The sequence below is a fragment of the Mytilus californianus genome, unplaced genomic scaffold (assembly GCF_021869535.1).
Source record: "Mytilus californianus isolate M0D057914Y unplaced genomic scaffold, xbMytCali1.0.p SCAF_1, whole genome shotgun sequence".
Lineage (NCBI taxonomy): Eukaryota > Metazoa > Mollusca > Bivalvia > Mytilida > Mytilidae > Mytilus > Mytilus californianus.
In genome coordinates, this window is record NW_026262581.1 from 75007525 (window position 1) to 75029084 (window position 21560).

Genomic DNA, 21560 nt, shown 5'->3' on the forward strand with positions numbered 1-21560 from the left:
TATCTACCTTTACAAAAATTCCGAAGTTTAATAGAAAACCCTCAAAAGTTATCTACCTTTACAAAAATTCTGAAGTTTTATAGAAACCACTCAGTTATCTACCTTAACAAAAAATTCTGAAGTTTTATAGAAACCCCTTAAAAGTTATCTACCTTTACAAAAATTCTGAAGTTTTATAGAAACCCCTCAAAAGTTATCTACCTTTACAAAAAATTCTAAAGTTTTATAGAAACTACTCAAAAGTTATCTAACTTTACAAAAATGCTGAAATTTTATAGAAACCCCTCAAAAGTTATCCAACTTGACAAAAAATTCTGAAGTTTTAAAGAAACCCCTTAAAAATTATTTCCCTTTGCAAAAAATCTTAAGTTTTATAGGAGTAATACCACCAATATTTTCCCCCTATTAGTCTTTGTTAAATTCTCATTTTTATTTTTTTTTAAATTGTGCAGAATTTATCTTTGTTTCAAATATTAAAGAAATACTTGGCATGAGTGAAGTTTGATCCTGTCCAGACTACTACAGTCAAAATTTCACATAACATTTCATTGCATATAAGATAATAACCATCACTGGAAGTTAACCAATCAAATTTTTTTCCCCTTTTTTTCCTGTTTAGTAACCATGCCACCTCAAGTTTCCAAAATATTTTATAGAAACACTTAATATAAAAAAAATCTTTGAATCACCCAAGATATATGTTTATGACTCAGAATTTTTTTTCTGCAATGAAATGCATGTAACGAGGTTTAATTTCCTACAACTGTCAAATTCAAGGGAACATTTTTTTTCTACCCTTTTTCATATGAAACAGGATGTGACGAACAATGTTTTGGTGGTATTACTCCTTAAAGAGACCACTTAAAAGTTATCTCCCTTTGCAAAAATTTCTAATAATGGAAACAGTTAGTATTTGAATATAGACTTTTGAAATACCTGGAAATCTAGCCTTCTTTCATATGTCTTGTGTGATAGGTCAACAATACATGGTAGGTTAATTGTGAGGGGTTTAAATGTTCATCTGAGATACTTCATTTATGACTTTGACCTTATTTACACATACAAGTGGTCAGATTAAGATAAAATAAGGAGATATGGCATGATTGCCAATGAGACAACTATCCACCAGAGACTAAATGATGTAGATTTTATTTATTAAGTATAGATCACCATACAGCCTTTAACAATGAGCAAAACCCATAATTCATGGCAAGCTTATAAAAGGCCCCAACAGGACAAAATGTAAAACAACTCGAACGAGAAAAAATCAACAACCTGATTCACGATCACGATTCACTGATTGTACGATAAACAAATATGATATGTAGCAACAAACAACAACCACTGAATTACAGGCTTCTGACTTGGGACAAACGCATACAGAATTTGGCGAGGTTAAACAAGTTTTTGGATAGACCAACCGCCTTTAACTTGGGACAGTGGTGTAACAGCACAACATAAGAATAATTATAAGTTGAAAAGGGCTTGACTCATCATTATTATCATAAGTTTAAGGATTATGTCTGTAACTTGACATGAAAGGTCATGATATTTTGTGTATGAATTAGTTTTAAAAGAATATACACAGCTGACCTGTGATAAGGGTTAGACCTTTTTTAACCATAATATTTGTTTATTTTCGCACAGAAATTCTCGGGGTTCGTCCAGTCTTGTATGCACTCTCACAAGTACAATTCTCCCTAGATTTTTATCAAATCTTTATAAGTGGTTTATATCTGCATTGTTTCTGACAAGTTAGAAAATCAGTGTCCATTAACTATTTTTTAAAAGTTGTGCCCCTTGGAAATATTAATTATATGTGTATGGGAAATTGCATTGCAAGTGCTCTCACATGTACAGTTCTTTTTTTATCAAAGGTTTATATCAGCAATGTCTTGAACAAATTGGAAAATCAGTGCAGATCAACAATTGTTTAAAGAGTTAGACTCCTTGGAAATATAAGTTATATCAAGGATTTGTATCAAATCCTTGTTTATATGTAAAATTGCATTGTAAGTGCTCTCAAGCCTATATTTCTTGTAGGACTGTTATGAAATTAATATTGAAGATTTAAGTCAGCAATGTCTGTTACAAGCTTGAAAATCAGTGCAGATGAATTATTTGTTCAGAAGTTATGTCCATTAGAAATGTAAATTCTATAGAAAATTGCATTGTAAGCGCTCTCCCGTGTACAATTCTTGCCTGGTATTTCAAAGGTTTACATCAGCAATGTTTATGACAAGATTGAAAATCAGTGCTGATCAATTATTTTTAAAAGAGTAATGCCCCTTGGAAATATTAATTATATGGAAAATTGCATTGTAAGCGCTTTCATGTGTACATTACAGTAACAATTCTTACCATCTTCTTTTATCAAAGGCATATATATCAGCAATGTCTTGTACAAGTTCAAAAGTCAGTGCCCATCAACTATTTTTTAAAGAGTTATGCCACTGGCACTTGGAAATTTTAATTGTATGTAAAATTGCATTGTTAATGTTCTCAAGCCTTCATTTCTCTAAGGTATTTATAAAAAAAAATATTAAAGAACAAAAAAATTTTTTTTTTTTTTAGTTCTAGCCATTGGGCAGATGAAATATGTACAATGTGGGGGACATTTGAACTCTGTTCTTTTATTAATCTTTCAAGTAGTCTATCCATCTGTATTAATAAGAGTGACAAGTCATCAATTTTTGGTATAGCAATTTAATGTCCTTCAGACATGTCAGTACTGAAACCTCTACATCAATTTCACACACTTATGGTCAGGTGATATTTACAGGTTTAAATAATAGAAGGCTTCCTCCAAGTAACCATACATGAGGTCTGGAATAAATTATTGTTGTTGAAAGAATATGTCATTCTGGTTATGTCATCTGGTCTTGCCCAAGCTCATATATATTCATTTTCCTGTGCTCAGTATATGTTTATGCTCAATCTAGGATAGTCAGGTGGGGGGAAGCATTATGTTTTCTGGCCTGTACATCTGTCCTTCTGTTTGTGCATTAGTCCATCCTGAGTATCAGGTTAAAGTTTACCAAGAAGTTGTTGTCTCCTTGATTTGAAACTTTGTACACATAATCATTATGATAATATTCTTTCAGGTAATACCAGTTCATCTAACTATAGCAGCAATCTTGGATACAAATCACAGGTGTGTAAAACAAAAATCTTGTGAATATAACTTGATTGCTAAACATGATAATGTCATTAACCTTTTTCTACTGCATTAGGGCCTAAGCCGTAAAAAATACACAGTAGTCAATTAACCTGTTAAAGAGGTAAATCATAATCTTTTCATGTGAGTGATGATGTGACCTATAAAGCATCATGAATAAATTTAAGATGTGGAATAAAAGTCATTAAGAAAGCAACCTAATGACAAAAAAAAATTAGTCATGGAGAGAACGGAAACTAAAAATTTTGTAATTTTTCCATTTATAAAGGGGCAGAACTCTAGAAGGGTTAAAGTGACACCTCCAAAATTCAATCTTGATCTGTGTTTTGTGGAAATAAGCATTGTGTATAAGTTTCATAACATTTGGTTGAGGCAAACTCAAGTTAGAGAACGGAAACCAATTTTAGGACGTACGGACAATGCCCCCTCCGCTACGGCGGGGGCATAAAAACACCTAGAAATGAGCATAAAGTCTTCAACAAAAGACAGGGGACTATAGAATATATGTCAAGCTCTAAACATCCTGAGTCTAATAATAATATTCAATAAGATGAACAGAAACAACCTATCACAGGTCTGCCATCACCACCAAATTTTCTAAAGATATAACATGAATCATCCACTGATAGGCTCCCTGACCTGAAACAGGTACACAAATTTATATGGGGTTCAAGTTTTTTTGAAAGAAAGTTCATGAAATCTCCACCCTCCTTCTTAAATCTTGATAAGAAACATGAAAACACTAAAATAATGTTATTTTTGACATTAAAAATACTTAGTCTAGTACAAACAATCTAATGCACAATTCTTTTTTCAATTTACTATATTGAATTTTTTATGAATATTTATTTGTTCTGTCTTAAAATAAGAAGTTGCAGTAAAGTCAAGTTTGTCTTTTAGTAACTCCAGTTAAAATTAACCAGTGAAGCATAACCATATAAGCCATCAAAGAGTCACACTTGATTTAAAAAACCATTCTAAGTAAAGAGCTGGATTTTACATGTCTGTTCATTCTGTATTAGCCTTTCAACATATGAATATTAAGAAATGTTGTTTAAACATCATTAATACTGCACATTGAACAAAACAATAAGATAATAAAATACAGTCCATATTTCAAACTGACTGCATTTACTTGAATGATAAATATTCTTCATTGTCATTCTGTCACTTGTGAAACAAACAATTATTACATGTACAATGTACTAGCTGCTTATTATTAAGTAGTGCCCATGGAAGATGATATAAAAAAATCAAAAACTGATACTATTTTCCTTGTATTTACTTATGAATTTCTTAATCAGAATTATTATCTTCATAGAGATTCAATTTAATAAAAAAAGTTTGAAGCAGTAAACAATATCATTGACACCAGTGCATGTGTATCTCAGTCACTAGTAAGACATATATGAAATTTCTAGGAGTTTCTGAAATAAAGCAGTTAAAGCAGTCACAGAATTCTTTGATAAAGATCTTTATAAAACTTTACACTGACTTTTCTTGCTTAGCTTTAGTTATACATCTATTCATTTATTTATAAATAAGATATTATATAAAGTTGACCATTTATTATAGGTAAATTATGTTCAACCAGCTAACCTTAGCCTGCCATATAATTCTACCCCAGGATACATGCAGGGACCACAACATGATATACCACATTCAACTGTACCATATGAAACTCCAGCTAGTCAACAAGATGGAAACTTGAGTCTGTAGTCATGGCAACACAAGAAAGAAGGACCAAAGTTTTTTTTTATGACAGTTTCTCTTCATTTTCAATTTAGCAGTTGTATCAAAATCTCAAAATTGCATCCCTAGTCATGTATGGCTTAATTGAATTGTTAGAAATTCAAAATCAAGGACTTTCAAGGGATTTAAAGTACGATATTTGAGAAATACAAAGTTACAAGATACACGTACAAAATTGATTTGATTAGTCTTATGCACATTTCATTACTCAAAAATATCCTAAGACCAATTAACTAAAAATAATATGTGTAAAATAGACAATAGACAATAAAACTTCATAGACAATTTAGAAATTAATACAAACACCTTAAAAAAAATTTAAAAGTATATGACACATTTACCAATAAAAAAGATGTATGTAAAAATTTAATGAAAAATGTTAATAATTAATAATTAGTTTACGAGAATTAAGATTAAATTGGCATAAGTGGAGAAATATTATTTTGATGTTCAGAATGTTTCTCTAAATGATTTTTATTACTGATCATTAGTCAAACTCAATTCAGAGGTAAATAATTATAGCTCACTCTTGAAGCATAATAATGAAGCTTGCTATTGTTGAGGGTGGGGGAAATATTGTTGGGAGTATCTGTCTAACTTATTACATTCCAATATTCAAATATACAAATTTCCATATCAGTCACATAGAACTTTTGAATGCCTTGAAAAAAATTATTTATACTTTGCATTATTATTGGCAAGCACCAGAGGATGTGTCTTGAATAACATTAGAATGCCCGTCTGCAAGTTCAAGGTGACAAACATATTGTTTAAAATACAAAAGTCAGGAGGACACATTTTTGAATGCCTGGAAAATTGACATTTTTGGTGCCCACCACCAGGGAGAGTTTTGCAAATAAGTTGGAATTTTTGTCTGCAAGGTCCAGGTCACAAACTTCATTTAACTTTATATTCCTATATATTCAAATATACAAAGTTTTGTCTGATTTAGTACTTTTGAATGTCGACATTGATATTAATGATGTTTGATATGAATCATAGTTGTCCACCACCAGTGTATATGGTATCTTAATTTTAGTGTCTTTCACCCTCTTATTTGATACTGTATAGTTTATTATGCATTTTCAGGAATTATTAGCCCTTTCACCAGTTAATGAAATATCATAAAAGGCAAGAAATTTTAATGTTCCATTTCTTGTATGGGGCGATAGTTTGACTCGTCATATCATATGATGCAATTTGAAAAATAGATAAGATAGGCAAAACTTGATGAATTTGACATTGTTAAGAGTGCTTTCGAATCTTTTTCACTTTTACTCTTGGAAAAGATATATATTCCACTTCCATCATCAGAAATGGTACAATTACCGGTCTAAATGAAAATCAAGATCATAATTTTAACTGCTATTATATATCATGTATATATACAACTAAATTGTTTCAAATGTTTGTGGGCTTAAAAACTAATATATGGAAATGAAATTTACATATTTTACACCAGAAAAGGCAAACAATAAAAAAAGCATGAGTTCTAAATAATATGTGAATTAATATAATGGTAGCGAAATGAAAAAACAAAAATAATGAAAGTGAGTTTGTTTTTCGTGAACAAATAGACTTGATGACTTTATATGAAATATAATTTCAAAAAAAAATTTATGATTAGGTGTATAATTTATATGCATGCTGGATATATTTTTAAACCCAGAAATTGTAATCTATAGAAAGTTTTAATGGTATGAATTGTTCCCATGCATGATATGAGCAAATATATATTAGCAATACTTAATTATGTATTAATTTTATTTTATCTAATCCAAGGAATGGATTTTAATATTGAATTTTGATTAAGTGATGATTTTGTTAATAATTGTTGAATGAAATTTGTTTCTTTTGAATAAAATGAAAAAAGTAGACCTTTTGTCTCTTTAATTTACAAACCTCTTTGGTTTCAATTAATGGTAGGTATCTACAGGATCACAGCGATCATTGTTACAATTAGAATTCTACACATTCAAAAGAATTAAGATGACAGAATGGCAGCCATTTTAATACTGATTACACTTCATCAACCTTTGTTAAATCCTCGAGAAAGTTTTCCAGGCCCTGTATGGTAATACATTTATATTTATTTGTCGTGAAACTTGATTAAAATTTTAGATCTGGTTCATTTTGTGTACTGAAGTTTTGAATAACTATACAAAATTTTTGATGGATAATATTAGCAAATAACAAATCAGATCCATGCAGAGAACATTTAATGATCTGCCATAGTTGTACAAGTTTGAATTATGGGTTAAACTTCAATATTTACTCCTCGAGTTTGTAGTGGCTATATTGCAATCATCTTGTCCATCTGTTGGTCCAACAAATATTTTCATCTATGATTTCTTTGAAACAACTTAGGGCTGACAATAATCGCTATTCCATTAAAACATACATGGTACCAAGGGAAGCTGCTTTAAAAAAGAGGTAACCACCTATAGAGGCAAATTAAAATTTCACCAACATTTCCACTATGCAAAAACATAGTTGACACCCCATGTATGTTTGTATGGAACAGCCCTTAACAGATGGAATCATATTTGGTCAGTAGCAGTAATTTCAAGTTATAAGGGCTTAAAACTTTCCCTTTACTTTCTCCTTAAAATTCAATATGTACTAGCTTTATAATCCACATATGGCAAAGTATACAGATATCAAATGATAAGGTCCATATTATGAATTTTACATTGCTGCTCCAGAAAGTGGACCTCATTTGTGAACATTTAATAGACTTGCATATTTCTATGAACAACTGACCATTAACACTGACAGACCACATAACTGTACCACATATTTGCTTAATAAATATAAAGTAGACCTAGTGATTTAAATATCAGTAGTATTTTTTGTCATCAAATGGAGCATAATCAAATTTAGTTTGGAAAAAGTTGGACATATGGCTTCAACAATACCACACGGAAAAAAATCTCCAAATTTTAGTCCATCAATAACTGTTGTGAACTTGACCTTTGACCCCAAATCAATAGACCTGATCTTCTCCATCAATTGGCCATTAATGAACTAAGTTTGGTATAAGTTTGACGAAGTGGTTCATGAAACCAAATTTTGGCTTCAGTCTATCAACATGCCTTGACCTTAACATTTGGTCGATTGATCTCAAAATCAATCGGGTCTAATTATCAAACCAAATTTGATAAATATCGGACATGATTCAAAAGTGATCATCTGGAAGCTAGAATTTTGTCCAAATCAATAAATATTTGGTGTAACCTTGACCTCATGACTCGAAATTCACTTGGGGCCATATTTCTCTCATGGGGCTTTACCAAGCCAAGTTTTGAAGAGATATTCTTTTTGGCAAAAAAGTTACATGGAAACCAAAATTTTGACACCAGACAGTCGAATGTTTTGACAGCATACATCTTATCATAAGCCTATATTGACTTCGTCACAGCTCTGATAGAAAGCAAAACTCTATTAATTTGCATACCTTTGCTATTTGATAAAAAAATAATTTTATAAAATAAAAGTTTTTCAAAACTGAAAGAGTTAAATTAAGCAGACAATTTATAAAAGTTCACAAATGCTATACAAACAAAATTTCACACACGAGTGCACGTCTCGCCTGCTTAGCTTATGATTGAATTTATGTTGAAAGTCTTAAGGTTTTACTGCAAGTACCAAATAAACTTAACATTACAAATAATCCATGAAAATGAAGTCAAGGTCAGATGAACCATGCCAGACAAACATGTAAAGCTTTCAATCCTATTCCATACACCAAATATAGTGGTCCGATTGCTTACAGTACCTGGAAAACAGACCAAACCACAAAATTTTAACATTGACCGATGAACCATGAAAATGTGGTCAAGGTCATAAAAACCCTGCCAGATAGACATGTACACCTAACATTCATTCCATACACCAAATATAGTTCACCTATTGCTTATTAAAAGTATATGATAAACTGACAAACCCATGAAAACTTAACATTTAACAATGAACCATGAAAATCAGGTCAAGGTCTTATGGACCCTGCCAGACGGACATGTACACCTTACAATCATTCCACAAACCAATAATAGAAGCCTCACTGCTAATAATATCTGAGAAATAGACAAAACCACAAAAACTAAACTTTGTGCACTGAACCATCAAAATGAGGTCAAGGTCAGATGAAATCTGTCAATAGGACATGTACACCTTACAATCCTGTATGCCACCCTAAAACAATAGTTTTAGGGTGGCATACAGGAAGTTTCATTTCCATAACTTCAAAATATATCAAAGATCTGAAAGCTCTGAGGAAAAATGACGCCACTGTCTCTAATATTGAGATATTTTTTATGCAAGTCTTGATTTTCACATGTCGTAATAAGTTTAACATTGCAACATGTCTCGTAAGCATATAATTGATATTCGTATATGTGTCTGTTTTTTCAGTACAAATAAATAGGTCAAGACTACCTGAATGATCTACAGTATCCAATTACTACTAGCTGTTTTTTTGTATAAATAAATAGGTCAAGACTACCGGAATGATCTACAATATCCAATGACTACTGGCTGTTCTTTTGTACTAATAAAAAGGTCAAGACTATTTGAATGATCTACAATATCCAATGACTACTGGCTGTTCTTTTGTACATATAAATAAAGACTACCTGAATGATCTAAAGTATTCTAAGTAATGTGATTTTTTTCTTGCAATTACATTTTTCTAAATCAAGAATATAGACTACTAGTATCCTTTTCAAACCAAATGATTATGAAGAGCCTGTTGTTAGCAAGCTCTTATACCCCACATACTCATTAAATAAGTTACTAGTGACCTAGTTATTTCTGTTACTTGAAGCAAATTATATTTCTGTATATTTAGACAATAGTATAATATTGTTTTATTAGTTTTATTTCACCTTGAAGATTAGACAAATAGGGATACTCCTTCGATTTTTTATTTCATGTCAGTCAGGTCGCTTTATATGAAACTTGAAACCACTTCTCTGCCATATTGTTATTTTATAACAACTCTGCCCTTGACCATGTTGACCCATATGCATGTAATTGATATTCATTCTTTAACCATATATCATAGTCAGTTAGTTTTTGATTTTGCACTCCCACACCACCTTTCATGTCTTTCAGGTCAAATGTCTGTCTCCATTTAAGTTAATGACATTGAACAATCATGGTATTAAATACAATTTCAATAGTGATAATGCTGTTCTCGTGGGTCACCATATATTCAACTTGGGTAGCATTCCAGTTACTGAAATTTGTGTCAGATTAGAACAATGATCTAGATCTTTAGGAATGGATCTTATAATTTAATATAGAGCCATAGTATGGGACCCCTACACGGTAACAAAAAAAAACAAGCTTGAAAGGATACAATGTCAAGCGGCAAAATCTATCACCAGAGATTACAAGTCAAAAGAGGATGGACTTGATACGTCTCTAAAATGCTTGCTGAACTGGAACTACAGCAAGATATCCAGACAAGACGAACAAAGCGTTGAAGCCAGAAGTTAACATTTATGTAAAAAGTAGTTGAGGGGCTGATTCCCGCTATTGAACCATACTGTCATTCTATAATATCATTGCGTAAGTATTTCTGTATTGGCCTTGTTATTGGTCCATGTCTTGGGTGTATTGGTCTGAGACGAAGCGGAAGGCCAATACTGCTGGCCGAGGACCAATAATAAGGCCCAATACAAAAATACTCGTAATAGTATCTTTATTAATTAACTACAGTGTTACAATATTTTTTTTATTTCATTTCACAAGAGATAAACAATTTTACCTTGAAGTGGAACTATCCAAATCTCAGTTTCCTTTTATAAGATGCAATATCTAATGATTCGGTGTCGTTTGACTGCTGGCCGAGAAACGATTATAAGGCCAATACAGAAATACACGTAATAGTATCTTTAATAATTAACTACAGTGTTACAATATTTTTTTTATTTCATTCCACAAGAGATAAACATATTTACCTTGAAGTGGAACTATCCAAATCTCAGTTTCTTTTTATAAGATACAATATCTAATGATTTGGTGCCGTTTGAAGTATCTTCAGCCTTTTCTCATCTGATGAATTTTTCTACCCTTTCCAGTCACTATAAAGTATTACAACTTTAATTTAGACACAACACATAAATAGTAATTGGAAAGGTACTGCCATTGCATGTGTAATGCAAATATATTTTAAAAAAAAATAATGTAAGAGTTGAAATTTTTACAACTATCCATAAGCCAATTGACCAAAGAACGAAGATTTGCACAATTACAGAATGCATATGCCTGGTTCGGGTTTAAAAATAAACGACCGTTTAAATACAAAACATGAGAAGCGACAGTAAACAGTAAAAATCGATTTGTACCATGGACATGAAATTATGAGGTCGTCAAGAAATGAACTTTGTGATAATTTACTCATTCCCCAAACCTGAAATAATCCCATCGTCTACTTTCAAAATGCTTTTTAAATGAATGGGACCGTCTTTAACCTAAAATATATGCCATACTGAACGTTTCAGCTTGTTTATGGTGAGTAAACCTGCGTCTTACAAACAACTGTTTACTTTCAGTTTGAGTTTATCGTGACTTACTATCTAAAAACTAGAGACTTCCAAAATCCTGTTTTGTAAACAAAGATTCATACGCACCGTGTGGGTATAACCGTATTACTAATTTCCGATTTTTAAAGTCTTCGTAAATCTGGATAAAGACCAGTTTCTATTCAATGGATATCAAAATGATTCCGATTTTCACTTTTTTTAATGATTGTAAAGTTGAAATGGCATGAAAGGCTGACATTATTTAGGAGAACTATTTTGTCTAGCGATTGCTGATCATTGGAGGGTAAAAAGTCCAACACCATAACAAAACGGATCTATTTATCATGTATACATACCGATTGTTTACGATTGTAAGACATGTGCATAAAAGTGAAAGCTCGAATAAATATGAAAAATATAACAAAGGGATAGCTCCAAATACCATTTAATAACAGAAAAAAAAGGGCAGGTCAAAATATCTTTTTGGTAAATAAAATAAAGTATGTAAACTGGTTCCTGACCGACTACAACACCTTGTTCGAGTGTAGCGTAATACAAGCAGATTCCAGTTAGTATGTAAAATAGTAAATATGAAACCGAGTGCGGTAGGCGGAGGCAATAATCGACTTCCGTAAGTTCTGGTCAATGGTATCGGAAACATGCCGCTGATAGCGTCATTTTCCAATAAAATGTCTATAATACTCTATTGTCAAAAGATGGGAGAATTTTTCATGTTAGAGGCATATTCTTTTACTTTTTTAATTTCAGAAATTGAACCTATTTTTTTGCATATTCTTTTAACAATAACTGCTATAAGTAGTTGTCTGACAATTTTGGTCATCCTGTTGGTAGCTGTACTATGCAGGTTTTTCATTGTGTGTTTTAGTTTTATGGCATATGGTCTTTATAGACAAATAGGAAGTTTTGTGCAGAAAAACACTGGTTTAACCCCACCACATTTTGTGCCTGTACATAGTTAGGCTAGCTTGATCATGTGTTGTCTGTTGTAGTTTGTATGTCTGGGAAACGTCTATGTTTGTGGTAGATGGTGTCTGTTGTTGTTTGTATGTCTGGGAAACGTCTATGTTTGTGGTAGATGGTGTCTGTTGTTGTTTGTATGTCTAGTAAACGTCTATGTTTGTGGTAGATGGTGTCTGTTGTTGTTTGTATGTCTGGGAAACGTCTATGTTTGTGGTAGATGGTGTCTGTTGTTCTGTGCAGTACTTCTATTATTCCTGATATAACTTTTTATGTTTTAGAAATCAAAAACTTTACATATAATACACACTATCCTTTCATTTGATCATGTAGATAATTTATTAGATATAATTTTCAATATTGTTTACATTGCACAGATCACCGCCTTGCAGTCCTGGAAATTTGTTAAAATTTAAAACTTAAAAATGTGCACTACACAGGTATGTTTATGGTCCGTAAAACACACTTCTCTGCTTCATTGTGATGGGCACAAAACATAGCATAACATGGCTGTTGTGATAAAGACTGTAAAAATTCTGTTAGATAAGCCTGTAAATAGACAAAAAGTTATCATATTATATGTTTTAAATATACATGTAATGAAAAATTGCTTAAATTTGTTTTTTTAAACTTTCTTCGGAGCAAGCTAGAGGTTTCACTTAGCCTGTATCACACACCTCATGGTTTTCCCTAACCAATAAGAACACATCCACAGAGATTGGTAACTTTAGGGTTTTATATAAAAAAAAACTGTTCAAGGTTTATCTCAAAGTTGGCCATCTGATGCAAGATCAAATTTGAAGATAATTCGTCTCATCTGAGGGATGCTGATAGGCGCAGCTTACTGTAGCCTACCTATAAAGTGACCCCAGTTAACACATGAACCTCAAAAATTCTAGTCTTTGAGAAACAGGTAGTCTAAAGAGACCATTTCAACCAAAAATCTGGAGTTTTCCAATTTTTGACTTCTCATGGACCTGCAACTCAAAGTAGTCAGTCCATAAGCGTAATAAAATTATAATCACAGTCAGTAGTTATATTCCTTGTATTAAGTCTATTTGATAAATTGTCTTATAACATTTACCTGTAAGTCTATTTGATAAATTGAGCCTTTTAGTACTGTGAGACCATTTACCTGCCAAGCCTTATGATAAATTTGGTCATTTTTATAGTCTAATAACATTTATCTGTAAGTCTATCCTATAATTTGGGTCTTTTTTATATTCTAAGAACATTAACCATGTAAACCTGTAAGTCAATTTGATAAATAGAGTCTCTTATTAGTCTAATAACATTTACCTGTAAGTTTAAAAGATGAACTGGGTCCTTTTAATAGTGTAAGGAACATTTACCTGTAAGTCTATCTGATAAATTGGATCCTTTTTATAATCTGGATCTTCTTCCTCTTCCACATCATCTAAACCTAAGATAAAAAATATTTCTGTTCAAAATAAAATCTAACAATTTGATACAAGAGTTGTCATGTTGAAGCCCGACTATATGGCATTGGTGAACGCAGTACGGGACCTATAAATGCTTACATCCACATCATTTAGACTCTTGTGGATAGTTTTAATTGACAATCATACCAAATCTCCTTATTTTTTTATTGACATATTTACAATAAAACATCTTGCTTGCTGCAATACTCTCGAACTGAGGACAACTTACTAGTCAAGTGAAATCTGTCAGGTATACACAGGTGTTCACACTGTACAACTCATCCTTGTCAAGCCGCTAACAAAATAAAAAGTCATTCTGTTTGGTAGTACCAGAGAAAAGTGTGAAGGGACTTTTTGTTGGACAAAAGGACAGAGGGATGAACAAGGTTAATGCAGTATAGCCCCCACTTTTAGAGAGAAAGAATGGACTGGCAGTGTTAAAACAGTGTACTCACCCTTCTTCAGAGCCAAGGTATAATCAGTGTTGGTGAGCAGTAAAGAGGTAAAGATTGCTTTCAAATTGCACTAAGAACTTAAATTTTAAACATTTGCATTGCAATAACTGACAAAATATGTCATACGTGTAGGCAATATTGAAAACTGAGACCATTATTTCCTGTCTTTAATTTTTTTTTTGTAGCAATGGAAATTTTCATAGGAATAATAAATTTACCATTAATATAATCTTCTGACATCTGATCAATAAGAGAAGATAGTGACTGTCCAGATAAAGCTACTTCATCATCATTGTCATTTTCTTCTTCATCTCCCCAGCCTTCATCCTACAACAAACAATATATATCAATCATGAAGACTTTCCATAGTACAAACATCATGAAATGAGAAGATAGATGACTGTCTATACTATTCATTGTCAAATTTAGTTCCCTTATTTCACTTTTGTTTCCAATCAGACTGGAGTATAGAAATGTGGTCAGCCTCTTCTCCTGTCCTGTAGTAAAACCTTTCCTAAAGTCAAGTGTCCATTTTTGAATTCAAAGATATATACATACACTCCCACATCTGGTAAGAATGGGGAAATGTCACACTATATACAATAAAGATCTCTTGCAACAACTCTCTTAGGGGGTCTTTAGGTGGCCTGTTGCATGACAAAATTTCTACCTTTATGCAACATGGCCTCCTTTTCCAGTGGCAGTCCAAATGTTCTGCCCCTTCGTCCTGGTTTAACTACTTTTTTGTATGAAATGTTAATTTATCCTTGTCTATATATGTCTAAAATATTTGTCACTGGACAATAAGCAAGCATCAATCAATCAACCAATCAGCCATTATATTTCAAAGCTGATTATTTTTTTAATTATTTGCAGTCTGTTCAATAGTAGCTACTAGGAACTTCAGAGCAGATTTTCTTATTTTATAAAGACTTTTTTTCTGTGACTTTAAACATGGCTGTGAAATAAAAAGAATGTAGAATATGGTTTGTCTGAGTCTGATTAAAATTTTTGTTCAATGATGTTCAAATTCAAGTCTTCATGTCAAAGATTGATTGTATATACTGTTTTATATGCTGCTTCATGTCGCAAGTGATACGGAATTTGCAACCATTAAATCCTCAATTGACAACTACAGTAGTACTGATATACCTTGATTGTAAAGTATAGGAAAGAAAACTGAGGCACAAGCAATAACTGCTTTCTCAAATTATACTATTCTGTAATGTTTTCTTCAGCAAAGCCAATATAAAATAATGACACATTAAACACACATAACCAATCAAAGACATCAATGCACTTAATACATAACATACCTCATCTTCCTGACTAAGGCTGTCGTCTTTCTGTTTAGCCATGTTTTCTTCAATTTGATTTGATAATTCATTAATTAAAAGTTTATAAATCTTAACTAAAACAGGTACTGTTGTCCACTGTGTAGGAGCTACAAAAAAATCCAAAAAAGAAGTTATATATGTCTAGGTTGATATTGCACATTTTTTAATTATATCTCATATAAAAATTTCAGTACAGGCTATAATTTTTAGTTTCTATATGTGTAACATATAGGAGTAGAGCTGTTCCTTTGCTTTTTTTGTTTTTTGCTGTGCATATAGTGATCTTGTGTTATTGATGGATACCCCATATCCCTTTTTTTCCTATCAGATAAACAATAAGTTTATAAAAGTTGCAAGATTATATGTATTTTCAAAATTTAAAGGCTCCAATTAATAAATTATGTAAAGAACTTCCTACTTTTATTGCGAACCAAATGAAACTTTTCCACAGAGTCATCTCCTCTTGGTCAATCTATTTAAACTTTTGTCAGTTCTATTGTACCATTGAATAAATACAATAGCTATTGTTCTCTGTGTAGTTTATTCACTGGGACCTTTCAATTTCTTCCAAGAGAAATCCATCACTCATTGATTAATTTACCTGAGTAAAAAAATCATCTTCTAAAAGATGAAAAAACACGTTTTAACTCACAAACGGCATGTGATTTTGTATTTATTCAATATCAATAATATATTTTCAATTTGTTCACTGTAAACAGTGATTCAACATAAATAGTTTATTTTTGACAAAATTTTCAACATTGTTCCTTTTGAAATTTTTTTTTTGCTTGTGCTTGACAAATAAAAACTGGAAAATGATGATGTTTAAGTAAAGGCCTTCTTAAATGTATTTTATAACTAAACAAAAACATAAAGTGATGGATTTCTCTTAGAAGAAATTTAAAGGTCCCAGTGAATAAACTACACAGAGAACAACAGCTATTGTATTTATTCAATGGAACAATAGAACTGACAAAAGTTTAAATAGATTGACCAATAGGAGATGACTCTGTGGAAAGGTTTCATTTGGTTTGCAATAATATTGATTTAATGTTGACTTACTGTGTTTAGTTTTTGACCTAGTTCTAATTTCGTTAGTTTCTGGTTCAATCTGATCTCCTTGTACTGTAATATCCTGTAGTCTTTTATCATTACTTTGAATTGTATGAAGTAACAGCTTGCTTAAAGCTATTGCACTAAAAACAAATAAAAAGAGGTCGTCTTAAATACATTTTGAATATCAAGCATGTACTCCAAAATCATTCAGATTTAGCAAAACATACTGAAATCTTCAGCAACAATTACTTTCATAATTTTTGCGATGTTTTTATTATTGCGACTGGATAGGTTTAGCAAAAATAAATCTCACATTTTGAATTTTGATAGCATTATTTGTATGCAACATTTCCTGAAATCACAATATTAAATCTATGATTTTTCAACAATCACAAAATATATGCACGCAAAAATTTCTGAATTTTCAGTACTTATGTTTATGGTTTTTTAAGTTGTACTTAATGCTGTAAGACAAATCAAACTAGGAAAAAAAAGATAAGCATGGAACACTTATATTCTATAAAATTGTACTTGATGACTTGGTTTTACTTAAATCTCAGACAAATAATATTTAAATGACAAGACTACAGAAAGAAATATATTTTCCTTTTTCCTTACATGCTATATACCCACCATCAAATTATTCCATATACACAATAAATAAAAATCTAGATTTTTGCTAGAATATTAAATTATTCCATTTTTTTTTAATTTTAAAAACTGTTCCATATCAAACATAAAATATCACTTAAAAATGAGGTTTGTAACCTATACATTTTAATTTCAGTTCCATTTCTTAACAAATAATATCAAGGACATGCTTTAAGCTTTTATCAAACATTTTTAAAGTATCTTTGGAACTTACCAAACTTTTCTTTCATAAGAACCAAAGAAGAGATGTTGTCTTGAACACCATTCTCGTAATACAAACTGTAATGCTGGTTTTCCCATTGGATCTGGTACACTAGTTAAAAATTCTAAAACAGCTTCTATCTGTGTGTTGATCAGCTGTGCAAATACTATTACTAAACTCTGAAATATACATCATAACCATAAATCTCTAAACTGAAAGCTTAACTTATGATACTAGATTCATGAACCATATTCGATTTATATTACTTTCTTGACAAGAATGGTTTTATACATACACATCATTTTGTAACTTGAATTTCTGAGTATATATCATTGAAAAATTTCTTGAAATGTTCATGGAACATTTTACATATCCTATATTTTGATAATCTCAAAGGTAATGATAAAATCTGGAAAATTGATAACTATCAAGCCAGCTACATAAGGGTTTTCACTGCATGAATGCAATCTTTACCCTAAAAATGAAACAATGATAATTCAATTGACAATAATTATACCTGTATCACAGTAAGTGTTTCTGCTTGTTGCATCTTACTCAGGACAGCTCTCAACATTAGATCTAAATTCTCTCCAAGCTGACTACCAACTTTACCAATCACAACCGAAACTAATCGACCAACAAATGATGCTGTGTGTTCAGATGTCTTAGGATCTAACAATTTGGATATGACTTGAATAATATAGTACAATCCATTGTGACCTGAAAATGTATACATGAGAAATAAAAATCCTCCATTTTTTTTTTATAACAAGAAGTTGCAATTTGAAAAGTCTTTCCCTTTTGCTAATGTGGCTAAAATGTTTTCTCAGTAGATACATCACTTATAAATATTCAATTCTGAAATACCTTTTAAAATTGTCATATTGGCTAATTCAGGGGATCTACTAAACATGTGTTATAAAGATACTGATCGGATATTAGCAGGAACTAATAAAAAGTAACTCTTCTTATATATATATTCAAACCTGTGAAACAACACCTGGTTAATTAGGGTATATCAGGTTTCATTGAGGTGGATATCAAAGGTATGCAGTGTGTCCTAATTCAATGTTCAATTGAAATTATAAGTAAGGACACAACACTTCATAGAAATGCAGGCATAATTTATTTCAAATTGACATGTTTCAGTTCTTGAAGCTGTCATCAGGATAAATACATTTAGAAAATGTTCATACTTGAGGCAAAATATTTTTTCGGCTAAGGTTAAGGATTTGGCTCATATTCAAACATCTGTTTCAAAGATGATTTCAAAATGAGGCCATTCAGGCAGTTTTTCAGTAAGTGCTGGAAGTTTGAAGCTCTTAAGAAATATTTATGACACTACTGATATCTCAAAGTCTTAGGTTCTGTGAATGTCTGAAGGAATGTTACTTGAAAAATTTTGAATATCTCAGATTCAATTTCAATATCTGACCTAAAATAAAAAAGAATATTTACTTGTTCTTGCCTACCTTGTTCATCATGCCAAACCATAACTTGTTCTAAACCAACAGAGGCAAAAGCTCGTAAACATTCTCCTCCATTCTGTAAAAATAAAAAGATTCATTATAAAATTAACATAATTCAATAAAAGAAGAAACTGTTAAATTAAGATGGTATTTCCCTGATAAAGATGTAACGAAAATTTCGTACATGGCCACTATGTGTAAGAATATATATAGAAATTCTGTAAAGAGGAAGGCGATGAGTATGGCATACTTGTAAATGCTCTTTTGTTCCGACGTTGGAAAGTTCCGGGCGGAAAAAACTAACTAGCCGAAAAGTTCCGGAGGAACTTATTAACTAGTTACTTTGTTCCTCCTCTGGTTGAAAAGTTCCACCGGAACAAAGTGACTAGTTGAAAAGTTCCAACGGAACATATCAACTAGTTAGAAAGTTCCTTTTTGCCAAATTACTCAAACCGGAACTAACAAACTAGCCCAAAAGTTCCAACGGAACTTATCAACCAGTCACAAAGTTCCATTTGGAGAATTGATGCAAAGTAAATGCGCAACATATTATCTTTGAATCTTTTCAAAGGGAACATAGATACAAGCCACAAAAGTCAAACGGAACTTATCAACTAGTCACAAAGTTCCTCTTTGTCAAATAAATCTATAACGGAACTAACAAACAAGTCAAAATTACCAACGGAAAATATCAAATAGTCAGACATCTACATTCAGAGAATTATCTAAAAAAGGGAAGAACATATCATCATTGAACTTTTAAAAAACGGAACCAAGTGACTACAAGACACTAGCCACAAATGCAAAACGGAACTTATCAAATAGCTACATAGTTCCTCCTTCATCGGCGAATTATCCCAAACTGGAAATAGCAAACTAGCTTAAAAGTTCAAACGGAACTTATCAACTAGTCACACAGTTCCGTTTATATTGTTGTTGTTCCAAGCAATAACAAAACTAAAATACCATAACCTGATTATCATAACTTATGTTTTATAATAATGTTGAATCAGAATCTCATTTTTAGATAGTAATTTATAACGGAATTTTTCAACTAGTCAGAAATTTCCCCACAATTTTGAAAAAAAACCTTGAACAATGTTACAACATTAAAAATGAAAGTGAATAAATATTTTTTTTATATTATTTTTTTCATATTATTACAATAAAAAAAGTTTAGATGCTAAATACTGTTAGTTATATATATAAACATGATTACGGTTCAAAATGCATGATTGGTATTTAAACTGACATTTCACTGGAATGCAGGTTTCATGGTTCAGCACACGTGAGTACATTTCAGAAACAACAAATGCATATATAAGATGAGTGTTATAGTCAGTAAAATCACAGAAATGGAAGTTTCAGATTACGAGAAGCTCGTTCTGTACTTGTCGGAGAAAAAATATGACGAAGCTGCAACAGAAAGCGAGAAGAGAAGAATACGGAAACGGTCGAAGTTATTTCAAGTTGACAGAAACAAAAGTTTGATGTATATCAACAACCAGGAGGGTCAAGAGACTATGAGAACTGTCATCACCAGAGAAAGAAGAAAGAGTGTAATCAAGCTAATGCACACAGGACACCTTGGCAGGGATAAGACTTATGAAAAATGCAATTCAAGGTAAGATTATTTTAATCCATACGGTAATAATAACATAATGACATAATCTTTTCTTACATTCATGTATTAAACGATTAAAAAACGTTTGTAGTACAAATGGATAATTTCTAACAAAAATGATGAAAATTATTGCCAGTGTTTTTGTACACGCTACATGGAAAGTCACAAGAAATATCTCGCTGATCGTTTTCATTAGTGTGTGGCGAACGGCCTACGGCCATATGAAATTTCAAACTCAAAATTAACAAAAAGGGGATTGGGGATAGAAAATGGACCCAAAACTCCAAAAACAAGCAAAATGATAGCACTGCATTTTAGAGTCTATGGTACTTCAAATCGAATTGCTTGAAATATGGTGTTAAGTATAGACCTCAACAATGGTAAAATATGGAACGCCAACACTGTCTCGTTATGACCATTTTCATTATATGATGTGTATTTACCTTTATATGATGTGCACTTGTCATTATATGATGTGCAAACACCTTTATATGATGTGCAAACATCCTTATATGATGTGCAAACATCATTATATGATGTGCAAGCATCATTATATGATGTGCAAACATCATTATATGATGTGCAAACATACTGATATGATGTGCATATATACTTATATGATGTGCATATATACTTATATGATGTGCAAATATACTTATATGATGTGTAAATGTACTTATATGATGTGCGAATGTACTTATATGATGTGCAAACATTCTTATATGATGTGCAAACATTCTTATATGATGTGCAAATGTACTTATATTATGTGCAAAGATCCTTATATGATGTGCAAATATACTTATATGATGTGCAGATATACTTATATGATGTGTACATATCATTATATGATGTGCAGTTACCATTATATTGTGTGCAAATATCT

General features: G+C 31.5%; 1 protein-coding gene and 2 long non-coding RNA genes across 3 annotated transcripts in view; 1 reads left to right on the top strand and 2 right to left on the bottom strand.

The window, feature by feature from the left end:
- Positions 1-3091: 3091 nt before the first annotated feature.
- LOC127707931 (uncharacterized) lies at positions 3092-5957 on the top strand. The gene is made up of 2 exons (XR_007985100.1): positions 3092-3154; positions 4754-5957. It is a non-coding gene; the product is annotated as an uncharacterized LOC127707931 (long non-coding RNA).
- A 3476-nt stretch (positions 5958-9433) lies between these two features.
- Positions 9434-11283, bottom strand: LOC127707922 (uncharacterized). The gene is made up of 2 exons (XR_007985097.1): positions 10897-11283; positions 9434-10703 (listed from the first exon to the last, which is right to left on the bottom strand). It is a non-coding gene; the product is annotated as an uncharacterized LOC127707922 (long non-coding RNA).
- A 1470-nt stretch (positions 11284-12753) lies between these two features.
- The window catches only part of LOC127707511 (importin-9-like), a 48457-nt gene continuing 39650 nt past the window's right edge, over positions 12754-21560 (bottom strand). Inside the window, exons 18-25 of the mRNA XM_052212091.1 lie at positions 19054-19126; positions 18099-18301; positions 17594-17760; positions 16735-16868; positions 15652-15779; positions 14554-14662; positions 13791-13861; positions 12754-12987 (exon numbers count right to left, since the gene is read on the bottom strand). Coding sequence (XP_052068051.1) covers positions 12871-12987; positions 13791-13861; positions 14554-14662; positions 15652-15779; positions 16735-16868; positions 17594-17760; positions 18099-18301; positions 19054-19126 — 1002 coding nt within the window. The 3' untranslated portion in view covers positions 12754-12870. The remainder of the gene's footprint in view (positions 12988-13790; positions 13862-14553; positions 14663-15651; positions 15780-16734; positions 16869-17593; positions 17761-18098; positions 18302-19053; positions 19127-21560) is intronic.